General features: G+C 45.4%; 1 protein-coding gene across 10 annotated transcripts in view; it reads right to left on the bottom strand.

The window, feature by feature from the left end:
- The window catches only part of camkk1a (calcium/calmodulin-dependent protein kinase kinase 1, alpha a), a 93312-nt gene that overhangs the window by 7888 nt on the left and 70399 nt on the right, over nt 1-15025 (bottom strand). For 6 of the 10 annotated variants that reach the window (XM_057055551.1, XM_057055547.1, XM_057055546.1 and 3 more), the window contains 9 exons: nt 14876-14968; nt 13406-13442; nt 11836-11857; nt 4625-4713; nt 3251-3450; nt 2655-2708; nt 2369-2442; nt 1484-1571; nt 1277-1405 (listed from right to left, as the gene is read on the bottom strand). In XM_057055551.1, coding sequence (XP_056911531.1) covers nt 1277-1405; nt 1484-1571; nt 2369-2442; nt 2655-2708; nt 3251-3450; nt 4625-4713; nt 11836-11857; nt 13406-13442; nt 14876-14968 — 786 coding nt within the window. The remainder of the gene's footprint in view (nt 1-1276; nt 1406-1483; nt 1572-2368; nt 2443-2654; nt 2709-3250; nt 3451-4624; nt 4714-11835; nt 11858-13405; nt 13443-14875; nt 14969-15025) is intronic. The other 4 variants (XM_057055552.1, XM_057055549.1, XM_057055550.1 and 1 more) reach the window with 3 other exon arrangements.

Genomic DNA, 15025 nt, shown 5'->3' with positions numbered 1-15025 from the left:
CTTTTAAGATTAGACTTAAAACCTACCTCTTTGAAAAAGCTTATTGTCACTAATTCTTTAGTCCCAGTTACTATCCTAGACAGACAAATTATCATACTTAAGGGGTCGTCTAATTATTAGGTTAACATTTTAGTTACGCTGCTATAGGTCGAGGCTGCCGGGGTCCAGAAACATGATCACCTGACAGGCCTCTGTCACCCCACAGCGTTGTTATTTCTTGTGTAGTTTTTCTGCCCCCCCTGTATTCATCTACAGGTATCGCCACCTTCAGAGCTGCCTGCTGACCTACTGAACTCTGACCTCGCTGACCCACTCAACTCGACTCTACCGGCAGCTTATTTTAATCAACATAATGTATTTCTTTATGTATTTCTGTATGTTCTACCTATTCTCTCCTCTACCTGTCCTCTCCCTTCTCCTCTCTCTCTACCCAGCCAACCATCAGCAGGAGGATCCCCCTATATGAGCCTGGTCCTGCTCAAGGTTTCTTCCTGTTCAAGAGGAGTTTTTCCTTGCCACTGTTGCTTGTTGGAGGTCAGGCCCTGGGATTCTGTAAAGCACCTAGAAATAATTTTGATTGTAACAGATGCTACATAAACAAAGATTGATTGATTGATTGATTGATTGATTGATTGATTGATTGTGATGATCAGTAGAATGTTTAAACCTGTGGATTAAATTCTATAAAAATAAGGAATTGTTTGAGGCCTGAGGAAGGCCTTTGAGGTAGTACAAAATTTATTATAGGGTATCATAAAATGGGCCATCAGATACCAGAACCTCCAGATGCAAGCAGAGATTGGAATGAGTCCGGATGCGTATTTCCTGATGACCTTTGTGTATAAATGTCTGTAAAGGTTCTCAGTCATCCAAGTCATGGTAATTCTGGTAGTTGAATCGTATCAACTGGAATTTTTGAGTTTCTTGAAGACGTTTTACTTCTCATCTAAGAGGTTTGATCAGCTCTGAAGTGTGTATAAATACTGAAAACAGCTTGTCCTTGACCCCTCTGAATTTTTACTTGTATGTTATGACATTGGTCCTTCCTGCAAGAATAAATGATTGTTTGGAATGCTCTCCTGGTTTTTGGATATTTATCCCTAACATGATTAGGAGCCAGAGCGGAAGCGCAAGAATCCTCTGGGAGTTCTGGAACAAAGGCCTCCACCCTACCCGATATAAATGCTCACATGATACAGCCTTCATATGAGGATGTTGATGCATCTTCACATATCCAGCACGGATGATGATGATGATGATGATCAGGGTTTCTTACCACTGCGGAGAGGCTTGGGACAAACTTGACTGAGTTCTGGATGTCCTCCTCTGTCACCTCCACCACTGTGCAGTGCTCTTGCTCAAGGGGCAATAGATCTGTGCCTCCCTGGGTCACCCATTGATCCATCTGAAAGCATAAAAAACAAATATCTCAGAGGCTGACTTTTAGAGTTCAGTGTCTGGCCTGTGTCTGTTTTCATGGTACTTTGATCTCAGAGAGCATGATCCTGGTGTCTGGGTTTTTGTCCAGCATTCTTAGGATCAGAGTGCGCAGCTCTTCACTGATCGCTGGCCTGCACAGAAAAGCACAATATAATGAGCGAGTGGTCCTGGATCCTGGCTGTCATAGTCATCTCCAGTCATATAAAAGTGGGTTCAGAATCAGTCATTTTATGACATCACTGAGGCCAGCAGGAATAATAATAATTGAAAGCTTGGCCTTAATAACCCAGAAGTAGGGAACAAAACAATGGGAAAGAGACTCAGAACACTGAGGGAACCACAAAAACATAAAGGAATACTTTACAAATTATAGAACTGTGTATTAACTGATGTGTTTTAATTTGTCTGGGCGTAAACTACCAGAATATCAGCAGCCCAGAACTGACGAGGACACCTAAATACAAACTGTAGTGTTTATTGTTGCTGTTGTTGTTATTACTCAGCCATCAACATATGCAATGATATCAACAGTGAAAACATTAAACTATACCTGCAAGGACCTATTGTAGTCATTAATTGCTTCTCAGTGATTTTAATCCTATTATGTGATGTGCAATTTAGTTCATGACGTTTGATGAAAATGCAACTGGCGTCTCTCATGCCCACAGTGAAGGGACAAATCTTCCTTCTCATTGTTTTTCACTCTGGTAGCCCTGTCCACATTCCCTTTGTTCTTTCAGAAGTCAAAAAGATACGAGAGGCCACACTATTCATGCCTCCACCCATTTTTCCAGCATCTGTTTTGCTTGCATAAAAGGTGACATTTGGTAATGCTAATACTTTCTGGAAGAAAATGAGTATGCATACAGCAGAAGTTCAGGCTGCAGGAGACAGTAACACAGGGGAGGGATACAGGAAATTGACTTACCTTTCTGGGAACTCCACAGGCTCTGTCCTTATCTTATTGTGCAAAGCCAATATGTTCTCATCAATAAATGGGCACTGAGGTGGGGAGGGAAGAGAAACAAAAGAAAGGCAATGAATTGTGCCAGAGTTTTCTTGTCAAGAAAACAAGAACAGTAATGGGCTTCAAGCATATATTCATTTATATAAATGAACTGGACGGCTGCCACATCAAGACAAGACAATAGTTTCCATCTGACAGGCCCATGTCAGCCTTCGCTGATTGTGTAGCAGAGAAAATGCACACTTGCCTTCCCGAAGACAAAACAGTAGAGGGTGACGCCCATGGCCCACAGGTCCAGAGCCTGGGAGAGTCAGAGCATTACTTCAGAGGGCGCAACACAGACTTTCAGCCCTATTATGCTGGAGCAAACGGTATGCTCAAGCTGTGAATGTTTCGCAGCAAATTTATTCTCATTTATGTATTTATGTTACAAGATACAGAGCTATCTGAACATGAGTTGAATATCAAACCTAAATCAGACAGAGAATGAGACCAATCAGACCAATCATTTGGTCCAAGCATTAGGGACCAGCAGCCTGAGGTACTTAAAAGCCTCTTCCACTGCTGTAATCAAAATATTCAATTCTGGCCCCGTTTTGATGGACAAACAAGGTCCTTCTTTCGCCAAAACCATCATGCATGCATTACGTTTAGTTGGGCAGTTCTGCTGGCAGAATTGTGCAAGAGAAATTTATAATGTGCACAGCATATTCAAAATCCTTTTAGGGTTATAAGCGTTCCTGTTTTAGATGTGTAACAGTGTTTTCCGCTCAACTAATTCATAATTTACAGACTGGCTGAGTTCTTGATCTCTTTATGTATGCTTTGGAGAAGCCAACTCACTTTTCCACTGAAGCTCTTCCGTGTGTCTGAGAGGGTCTCTGGAGCCATAAAAGCGGGAGTGCCAGCAGTGCTGGACAGTAAGGCATCATTGCCTTCAAACTGGTTGCTGACCCCAAAGTCTGCTATCTTCACATGGCCATCATCGCCCAGCAGCAGGTTTGAGGGTTTGATATCTCGGTGGATGATCTTCTGGTAGTGCACTGAGGAGGAAGAAGCAAACAGATTACTGGACTGTTGCATTAAGCCGTCATTTTTAACTGTAGATTTGTTTAACAGTTATTCTGGCATGAGCCCCGGACACTTCACTGGTTTGATAAGGGGTGCTTGTTGAGGCCTTTCAATTGCAATTAATTATCATTAACTCTAATATTACTGCAGTTAAACCACACATAATGAGAACAGTTTTAATGCCTTAAGCTGTAAGAGTAGATGCAAAATTAAATGTATCTGAAATGATAAGGTGGGGGGTGTGAGGTGATATCTGAAACAACAGCCCAGTTCTATTTTGTATATTAATATCAACTGTTTGAGTGCAAGTTCGAGAGCGCACATTTAAAAAGCTGGGTCGTTTTCCACAAATAACATGGGTTCAATTATAAATCATTGGATGCAGAAAAAAAATGAAGAAATCATACTATTTCTCTGGAAATGCCTTTAAATGTTCCCATGCCACCAGTCGACGCAATAAACAGGAGAGCAAAGAAATGACATAAATCCACTTGGGAAGCTAAGCGAAAAATCTACCTGCAAAAGTATTGAGTGCCATCAGCCAAGACTGAAAGTAGTTCAGTACTCACACTACTTATTTTACTGAGTTTGATTCCATGTTGTTGCTTTTAAACATTGTTGAGTGTGTTGTAACCTTTCATTATGTTAGCACTGCCCTCTATATAGACAATAGTGAATAACTGACAAAAAAGACACTTCAAATCAGGTTTCCAAGTCACCAGTGATTGTTATTAAGAAGGTCAAGTTGAATGCCAGGCGGTTAAAAACAGCTTTTTAATCAGAGGAGGATGCATCATCTGCTGTGCTGAAGTGCTGTCGTACGGGAAGGCAGTTGCCTGACAAATCATCGTCTGCTTGTGTTGCTGCATCGCCTGTCCCTACAATTTTGAGAGACGGCCCTCAGAGATGTAGATGTAGGCCTAATGAGCAGGGAAATGGGCTGAATAAAACAAATGGAGACACTGTAGGAAGCCGCAGGCATGGAAACGACAACAGGACCGTTATTGGAGTGGGGAACATTACACCACACTGCGCTCTACTTTTACAATTTCAATCACAATGCCTGTAATAAAGAGAGAAAACAGGAAAGGGTCTCCTATCGCTTATCTAGGTGCTGATGTGTGAGTATGTATGTGAGACACTTACGATACTCTATCCCCAGAATTACGTCTCTGAGGTATACCCTCGCCTCCTCTTCAGAAAAAGGCTCGTCTGTGGGCACCTCCATCACTGGACTACAAACCAGGTCAGAAGTTAGGAGAAAAAATGCTCCAAGCAGCAGAAAGCCACATGTGATGTTTCACTGTTAGCACAGCACTGTTGATTTCAACCGTAAAGACATCCGAGCAGATAAGAACATCCAGATACGAACATCCTGATCAAACAGCATGCAGCAGCAAAACTGTGGTAAAGGTCATCTTTGTCCAGTTGATCCAATAACATCCCCCAGTCTGCTTGCCATATACTGTATATATGATCAGCCTAATAAACTAATTAGATGACTCCAACTGGAACACATGATGAACTGGGCAATGAGGAATCACTAAACAAATTGACCAAATTAACCAAGAGTCACAGTGTTTTAGATCTACGTATCCCTTCTTCCCTTAGTGGTGAAGACTTCATGAGCTTCTTCACTGATAAAGTTCTAGCTATCAGAGAAAAAGCTAACCAGGCCATCCCAACAACTGGACCATCACCAGATGTGCTGACTGTGGGAACATACATACTTGCATACATTTAAGATCAGACTTAAAACCTACCTCTTTAAAAAAGCTTATTGTGACTAATTCTGTAGTTCCAGTTATTATCGTAGACAGACAAATTATCATACTTAGGGGGTCGTCTAATCATTAGGTTAACATCTTAGCTATGCTGCTATAGGCCAAGGCTGCCGGGATCCAGAAACATGATGAGTAACCAAGGTAGTTTTCGATGTCAACTGGACTGGGTTTCTTCTCTTGAAGACGTTTTGCCTTATATCCAGAAGGCTTCTTCAGTTCGTCATGAACTGAAGAAGCCTTCTGGATACAATGACCTGGATGATGACACAGACATCATTAGTAACTTTAAGAAGTGCCGTTTCTGTGCTGTGATGAGCTCTAAAGGATGACTGAAACATCCCAAACAGGCTGTTCCTCTGCAGGTGCTCCAGTAACTGACTCACCACCACCTTCTCTAGAACTTTAGAGATAAAAGGAAGGTTGGATATTCGCCTATAGTTTGCTAAGACATCAGGATCCAGTGATGGTTTTTTTAAGCAACGGCTTAATCACTGCCACCTTGTAGGGTACATAACCTGACACTAAAGAACCATTGATCTGGTCCAGGATAGAACTGCCGATCAATGGTAAAACATCCTTCAACAGGTGTGTTGGGATGGGATCTAAAAGACACGTGGTGGTCTTGGATTTCTGAATTAGCAATGATGTCTCATAAAAATATATAGGGGTGAAGGAGTTCGTTGGAGAACCTGTATGTTCCCACAGTCAGCACATCTGGTGATGGTCCAGTTGTTGGGATGGCCTGGTTAGCTTTCTCTCTGATAGCTAGAACTTTATCAGTGAAGAAGCTCATGAAGTCTTCACCACTAAGGGAAGAAGGGATACGTGGATCTAAAACACTGTGACTCTTAGTTAATTTGGCCACAGTGCTGAAAAGAAACCTGGGGTTGTTCTTATTTTCCTCAATCAAAGAAGAAAAATAAGCTGTTCTAGCCTTGCAAAGGGCCTTTTTGTAAACTAATAGACAGTCTTTCCAGGCTACATGATAGCTGTCTATTTTACAAAAATGCCACTTCCTTTCCAGTCTTCACACTTTCTGCTTGAGGGTCCTGATATGTGAATTATACCAGGGGGCACACCTCCTCTGATTTACTATTTTCTTTTTCAAGGGGGCAACAGAATCAAGCGTGATTCTCAGTGAGGTTGCTGCACCTTCAGCAATAGAGTCAACCTCAGCAGGGCTAAGATTATAATGATTTATCCCTGGGGAAACACACGGTGGTCCTGGGATTAGCACAGGGATCACTTCCTTAAACTTAGCTACAGCATTATCTGAAAGACATCTGCTATAGTAAGACTTTGTTCTGAGCATAGAAGAATCCTTAATCATAAATGTGAAAGTGATCAAAGAATGGTCTGACAGGAGTGGGTTCTGAGGGAGCACTGACACATGTTCTACCTCAACACCATAAGTCAGAACTAGATCTAGGGTGTGGTTGAAGTTAAGAGTTGGTTGGTTTATCTGCTGGAGGAAACCAACTGACTCAAGTAATGAAATGAAGCCATTTCTAAAGCTGTCATTTACAACGTCTACATGGACATTAAAGTCTCCAATGATAATGACTTTGTCCGTTCTAAGGACCAAGTCAGATAAGAAATCAGAGAACTCAGACAGGAACTCTGAATGTGGCCCAGCAGGGGGCCGATATACAACTACAAACAGAAGTGGCTTTTCTGCCTTCCAGTTCAGATGGGTGATGCCAAGAGTCAGGCTTTCAAATAAACTGGAGCCATATTTTGGTCTAGGATTAATTAATAACTCGGAGTGATAGATTGCTGCCACTCCCCCTCCTCGACCAGTAACACGTGGAATATGATAATTAAGATGGGTAGGAGGAGTAGATTCATTTGAGCTAACATACTCCTCCTCCTGAAGCCAGGTCTCAGTAAGACAAAATAAATCAATGTGATGATCCGCTATCAGGTCGTGTACTAACAAGGATTTACACAAAAGAGATCTAATATTTAACAGTCCACACTTAATTGTGATATTAAGTTTCTCCAACTTGTGCTTTAGTATTAATTTTAATAAGATTATGGTGATTGACCGCTCCTCTCCTCTGTGCTTGGTGAACTTTTAACCGTGGAACAGAGACTACCTCTATAGTGTTAAATATATTATTTTTGGTGGATGAGGGTTCTATGGAAGCAGCAGAGAGGTGTGTAAGACTACAACTCTGCATCCTGGTCTGGACCCTGGATTGTCAGGTCACTTTGGGTCTAATAAAATTAGCCAAATTACTAGAAATGAGAGAGGCACCGATGGACACGTCTCTCCTAATCAGACCAGGTTTTCCCCAAAACATGCTCCAATTGTCTATAAAGGCCACCTGGTTTTCGGGGCACCACCGTGACAGCCAGCGACGAAGCGACGACATGCGGCTAAACATCTCATCGCTGGCCAGATTGGGGAGGGGACCAGAGAATCCTACAGAGTCTGACATCGTTTTTGCGTAGTTGCACACCGACTCCAAGTTAATTTTGGTGACCTCCGACTGACGAAGCTGGGTGTCGTTGGCACCGACATGAATAATAACTTTTACGTTTACGTCTCGCCAGCAGCTGTAAATTTGCTTCTATGTCGCCCGCTCTGGCCCCCGGAATGCACTTGACTATGGTCGCTGGAGTCGGCTTCATGTAGCGCAAAACAGAGTTGCCAATTACCAGGGTCGGTTTCTCAGCGGGTGTGTCGCCTAGTGGGGAAAAACGGTTAGCCACGGGAAGCGGGTGGTGGTGCACCGTGGGACTTTGTTTTGGGCTACGCTTCCTGCGAACCGTCACCCAGCCGCCCTGGCTAGCCGGCTGCTCGGCTGCTGCCGGGGGACCGCTAGCTGAAGCTATGCTAGGCGGCTCAGCAGTAGCTAGCTCCTCCTGGCTACCTGACGGAAACTCCAGCTAACTCCAAGCTGCGGTAAGTCGCTAAGCTCGCTAAGTCTCGCCTCCATAGCCGTATATAAACTACACTTTCTGCACCTATTCCCTTCACTGAGGGAGGCAGAGGAGTAACTAAACATTTCACACGCTGAACAGACAAAGACACCGGGTGAAACAGATGGTGAGGCCATGCTAACGCTAATAATCGGTGAAGCCCTGTATTTGTTTAATATGGGTTGTTTCTCACTGTTGTTTTCAGGTGACTAGAATGTCCCAAGTGTTCAAATTTTAAGTAAAGTGAATACAACACACCAAGTGTTCAATATTAAGTGAATAAAACACCCCATGCACAATGCAACCAACGAACGATTGAGAAGACAGGAAGTGACACAATACGTTACCAGCTAGTATTCATTTGAGTTCATGTCCACACGCAACACTTCTTCAGGAATGATTGGAGCAATTCGCAGAATGGTAGCAAAAGCAATCACAGACCAGACACATTTCTATTAATGCAACAACCCCTTCAGGGGGACCCTCAGCCGCTCCCAAGCCAGGCGAGAGATGTAATCCCTCCACCTAGTCCTGGGCCGGCCACGAGGCCTCCTCCCAGTGGGACATGTCCGTAACACCTCTAAAGGGAGGCGTCTGGAAGGCGTCCGAGCTTCTCACCCTCTCTCACCCATCTCTAAGGTTGAGCTCGGCCACGCTGTGGAGGAAACTCATTTCAGCCGCTTGTATCTGCGATCTCGTTCTTTCGGTCATCACCCAATGTTGATGGCCATAGGTGAGGATTGGGACATAGATTGACCAGTAAATCGAGAGCTTTGCCTTCCGGCTCAGCTCCTTCTTCACCATGAGAGATTGGTTAAGCGACACTGCTGACGCCGCTCCGATCTGCCTGTCGATCTCCCGTTCCATCCTACAATCACTCGTGAACAAGATCCCGAGATACTTGAACTCCTCCACCCGAGGCAGGACCTCCTCCCCGACCCGGAGAAGGCACTCTACCTTTTTCCGAGCGAGGACCATGGACTCTGACTTGGAGCTGCTGATCCGTATTCCTGCCGCTTCACACTCAGTCGCGAACCGCCCCAGCATGTATTGGAGTCCCTGCTCGATGATGCCAGAAGAACTATTTAATCTGCAAAAAGCACCGACGAGATCATCCCCCCACCGAACTCGACACCCTCCACTCCCCAGCTGCGCCTAGAAATTCTGTCCATAAAAGTTATGAACAGAACTGCTGACAAAGGGCAGCCCTGGCGGAGTCCAACCCTCACTGGGAACAAGTCCGACTTACAACCGGCTATCCGGACCAAGCTCCTGTTTCTTCGGTACAGGAACTGGACAGCCCTTATCAAGGGACCATCCAACCCATACTCTCGAAAATCCCCCACAGGATGCTCCTGGGGACCCGGTCATAGGCCTTTTCCAAGTCCACAAAGCACATCTGGACTGGCTGGGCAAACTCCCAACTCTCCTCAATCACCCCAGCAAGGGTAAATAGCTGATCCGTAGTTCCACGACCGGGCGAAACCCGCATTGTTCCTCCTCGATCAGAGGTTCGACTATCGATCTAATCCTCCTTTCCAGCACCCTGGCATAGACTTTCCCAGGGAGGGTGAAGAGCGTGGTCCCACTGTAGTTGGAACACACCCTCTGGTCCCCACTGTTGAAAATAGGGACCGCCACCCCAGTCTGCCAGTCCAAGGGCACTGCCCCTCGATGTCCACGCAATGTTGCAGAGGCATGTCAACCAGGACAGCCCAACAACATCCAGAGCCTTAAGATACCCTGGGCGGATGTCATCTGCTCCCGGAGCTCCGCCGCCAGGCAGCTGTTTCACTACCTCGGATGGTCCACCTCCTGGTCTCCCAACTCTGTTCCTCCTTATGGATACATGTTGGTAGGATTGAGGAGCTCCTGGATGTATTCCTTCCACCGCCGTATAATTGCCCCAGGAGTCGTCAGCTGCTCCCCACGCACGCCTCACCGTCAGCAGCTCCCCACGCTCACACGGTGTGAGCAAGTTGCCGCCTGCTGCCCCTAAGGTGCCGGACAGTTTACCAGAATCTTCTCGGTGCCAACCGAAAGTCTTCCTCCATAGCCTCACCGAACTCCTCCCATGCCCGAGTTTTTGCCTCCGCGACCGTCTTGGCCGCAGCCCGATTAGCCAACCTGTATCAGTCAGCTGCTTCCAGATACCCACAGACCAGCCATGACATGTAGGCCTCTTTCTTCAGCCTGACGGTTCGACCGCCACGACCAGCACCAGAGGTCTTGCAGCCGCAACTCACAACAGTTGCCTCGACAAGTGGCGGAGTGGAACATGGCCTATTCAGACTCAGTGTCCCCTACTGCTACCGGAACGCGATCAAAGCTCTGTCGGAGGTGGGAGTTGGCCAGCCTGACGGATTCCTCCAGTAAAGCATTCCCAACAGACCCTCACTGAGCGTTTGGGCCTGCCAGGTCTGCGCCCCCACCTGATCCAACTCACCACCAGATAGTGATCAGTTGACAGCTCTGCTCCTCTCTTCACCCGAGTGTCCAAAACATATGGCCGCAGATCAGCTGACACGACTATGAAGTCAATCATCGACCTATGGCCCAGGCTGTCATGGTGCCAAGAGCACCGATGAACAACCTTATGCTCGAACGTGGTGTTAGTTATGGCCAAGCTGCGACTAGCACAGAAGTCCAATAACTGCAGTCCAATAACTACACTCTAGTTCTGATCGGAGAGACCGTTCCTCCCAATCATGCCTTTCCAGGTCACGCTGTCATTACCCACGTGAGCGTTGAAGTCTCCCAGCAGAACGATGGAGTCCCCTGTCGGGACACTGTCCAGCGTCCATCCTAGGTCCTCCAAAAAGGGGGGTACTCTGAACTCTTGTTTGGTGCATAAGCACAAACAACCATCAGAACCCATTCTCCGACCCGAAGGCGCAGGAAAGCGACCCTTTCGCTCGACCAAGAGAACCCCAACGTCAAACTGGAGAGTCTAGAGGCAAGCAAAAAGCCCACCCCAGCTCTTCGTCTCTCACCCTGAGCCATTCCAGCATAGAAGAGTGTCCAACCCCCTTCAAGGACTTGGGTTCCTGAGCCGACGCTATGTGTGGAGGTGAGGCCAACCATATCTAGTCGGTAGCGCTCAACCTCCCCCACAAGCTCCAGCTCTTTCCCCACCAGAGAGGTGATGTTCCATGTTCCGAAAGCCCATTTCCATAACCGAGGATCGGACCGCCAAGGCCCCCGCCTTGGACTGCCGCCCAGTCCACAATGCACCAGACCCTTCATGCTCCTCCTGCGGCTGGGGGGTCCACTGGGGACGGGAGTGCCCATATAGCCGGCTCGGGCTGGGCCCGGCCGGGCCCCATGGACGTAGGCCTGGCCACCAGGCGCTCGCGATCCTGGGTGGGGCCCCGGTAACCCTCCGGGCCGGGTACACGGCAGAAATGGTTGTTAAACATATTTGTATACACACATAAGATGCTCAACAGTATCTAATGAAAAGGTTTAGAAACAGGAGATAAAAATCTGTACATATGCAGAGGAGAATAACAGGAACTGTGGAAGGCTAAGAACACTATACATCCTTTTGATGTATGTGATGGGACAGGCTCCTGCCACTGAAGGGTAGAGGAGCAAAGGGATGAGTATTAAATTATTTAGGAAAAGGATGCTTTTTCTACTCACCCCTTAGGCATTAGCTCAAACACTGCAGAAAAAAAAGGAGAAAAGGAGGTTGTCTGTGAACCCTGAGGTGGTGTGGAAAGAACAATGCACAGACTTGAATTATTAAATCTTGTGTGAGCGGGGTCAATGGCAGGCACTTGGTGCCAACTGTTAGGAGCACAAAAATGAGAGAAAGTCCAGAACAGAATGTACCGTATTTTCACGACTATAAGCCGGTGCGCCTTTTGTATGGATTACGGTAATATTGGTTAATCGCGGCTACCGTAGTCAGTAGGCGTGGCCGAAGTAACAGGCAGTAAGAGCGATAAATAGGAATTCAGTCCCAAACCATTTCTGTCTGTAAAGACCCCAAAATGGCTCCTTGCAAGAGACACGCTTATGACGCAGAGTTCAAACTGAAGGCTATCAGTCACGCAGTTGAACACGGAAATAGAGCAGCGGCAAGAGAATTTAATGTGAACGAATCAATGGTGCGGAAGTGGAGGAAGCAACAAGACGACCTGCGCCAGGTAAAGAAGACTCAATGGAGCTTCCGAGGAAACAAAGCAAGAAGTGGATTAACAAAGGTACTCCAGCCGCTAGATATTGGTGTCAACAGGGCATTCGAAGCTAGACTGCGAACTGCGTGGGAGCGGTGGATGACAGAAGGCGAACACACATTCACCACGACGGGGAGACAGTGCCGAGCAGCATACGCTGCTATCTGCCAGTGGATCGTAAACGCCTGGGCTGATATATCAGTCTCAACCGTGGTCCGAGCTTTCAGGAAGGCAGGGATTGTCACTGAAATGCCAGACAACACCAGCGACACTGACCCTGATGACGACTTTGACGAGACGGAGCCGGCCATGTTGGACGCCGTATTCGCACAACTGTTCAATTCGGACACCGAAGAAGAGGAATTCGAGGGATTCCTGGATGAGGAATGAACTGATAAAGTGAGCTTTACGTGTTTCTTTTGTGTGTTTACAACTTAACAAGGCTGGTCATACTGTGAATATGGACATTACCGTTTGAACAACGTTGTTATATTGCTATTGTTATATTGCTATTGCTATTGCTTTGCACTACTTCGAGAGTTCGAGTTACCGTATATTGTGTTTGCACTAACGTTTGATTTACCGCAACGGTACTACATGATAAAAATGTTGCACTAAATCGAAGATTTATTAAACTCCACTATCCACTTGTGATAAAAATGTTGCACTGCCTGTTATAACTCGCTGTTATTAAACGAACTGTGTTACGCGAAAACACTACGTCACTCGGGAAAAATAATAAAACAGCTGTTTATTCATATTGGGAGTGAATGGAGTTGTGAGAACGCCGGTTTGTACTCTATTAATAAAGTGTGACTGACTTATCTGACTGTTTTATTGACATTCCTTTTAGCGCAGCTCGATCTAGTGAATGCGTCATGAAACCACAGGCACTACGCAGTTTCTATGCTATGCGCCTTAAAACACGGTGCGCCCTGTTATGAAAATAGTTCTAAAATATGTTGTTAATTGAAGGTGCGCCCTATAATACGGTGCGCCTTATGGTTGTGAAAATACAGTAGTCTGCATACCCAGGTGAAGGTTGTCTTCTGCTGGATCATCCAGGACCTGTAACAGTTGCACAGTTAGGAAAGAAACATACAGTAAAGATGCAGAACTCAGCTTTTTCTTTCACAGGAAAAATTTACACAGAAAGTAAAATAATCCCTTTTCTTCACAGCTGGGGCAGCTTCACAGCCTTTTAAATCTGACTAAATTAAATTCAGACTAAATTAAGAAAAATGTTTATATTTATAACCTGTAACACTAACCATTTCATTCTGATTAAAAAGACTCTAAATCCCTCAAAAATCTATGCCAAAACATCTCAAACTGGCAAAGTATCATTTTCCACAAAGAACAGTTTAATTTGGATTTATTATCTGAAGCCATAAAAGCTGTGGCAGGTGGAAACAGTTACAGCAGGCCAGGAGGCCGCAGATGACAGTATAGAGGCACTTTTACCTTGGGAATCACCTGCTTCATTTTTAGACTCTAGGATGACAAGATGATGCATCCATCACCGTTATTTATGCCTTACTGCTTATGTGTTACGGTGAAGATTTGAAATTCAAAACATAATAGGAAGAGGTAAATGAAAATTCTCTTTCAGAGCCCTGGGGTTTATTTTGTATTTGTGGTTGAGGCTGTGTTAGTTGCTGCCACAGTATGACGCCGTACTGTGGTCACATTTCAACCAACATGTGCTGTGTCTAATAAGAATTTAAACAAAGAAAAACAGTTTGTGCAATAATAAAGAAGGACTTTGTGCTTCAGGGCTTCAACTGTCAATCATCCATGAATGGACGCATTAAACTAATCCAACCATACCAAATGACCTCTGCTTAGATCACACAAGACTGCTGACACTTTACAAACACTTAACATGAGGCCATCTGCAGTATCCTGTCCAATTTAATTACAATGTAACACCACCTAGTACAGCTAATACTTGAAACATAGTCAGGACAAAGAATTCAACCACAACAGGTTTAAAAATTAAAACAAAAGGTGAACATCAATGAGCTGTTGTTGCATGCTAAAGCAGGCCATTAGCCACCCAGTGGACTTTGTGAGTCACCGTTAGTGACTAATGTAGCGGTTGAGATGCATTAAAGGGGTGTCGCAGCTGATGAAGTGAACACAGGACTGATTTTACTTCCTCCTCTCAACCGCCGGTGTCAAGTGACGACGCATTAGAATTAATCTATGAACTCTGCATCTGTTTTAATGATTCAAAATGGCCAGAATGGTAGTTTCAGAATCACATGGACTGGACTCTTGGACTGTGATGTCAGAAGAATCTGTAAGGAGCTCATAATTAATGTAAATGTGACCCTGGCACAGCCAGACAGAAAGCAGCTTTTCCCACTGCAGAGGGGCAGCACAAAGACCTGTGCTTCCCTACCATAGAAAAACTCTGTTTGGCTTTTACTTGAACAACAGTTTTATATCTCTGGCATGGTCTATACCCGTGCAAGCCAAACACATTTCTTACTCACTGACTCCCTGTGTTCCACTCCCAACCACGCCGGCGGTCCCCTCGCCATCTGGCTGAGGCTGAAAAACAGGACTGGATGGCGAGGGGTGGGAATCTTGAATCAAAATCATTCATCATTTCTCATAAGCATCACCCTCTACAGATAATTTAA

Source organism: Takifugu flavidus, chromosome 14, assembly GCF_003711565.1.
Source record: "Takifugu flavidus isolate HTHZ2018 chromosome 14, ASM371156v2, whole genome shotgun sequence".
In the NCBI taxonomy this organism is placed as follows: Eukaryota; Metazoa; Chordata; class Actinopteri; order Tetraodontiformes; family Tetraodontidae; genus Takifugu; species Takifugu flavidus.
This window is presented reverse-complemented; position numbering and strand designations above follow the sequence as displayed.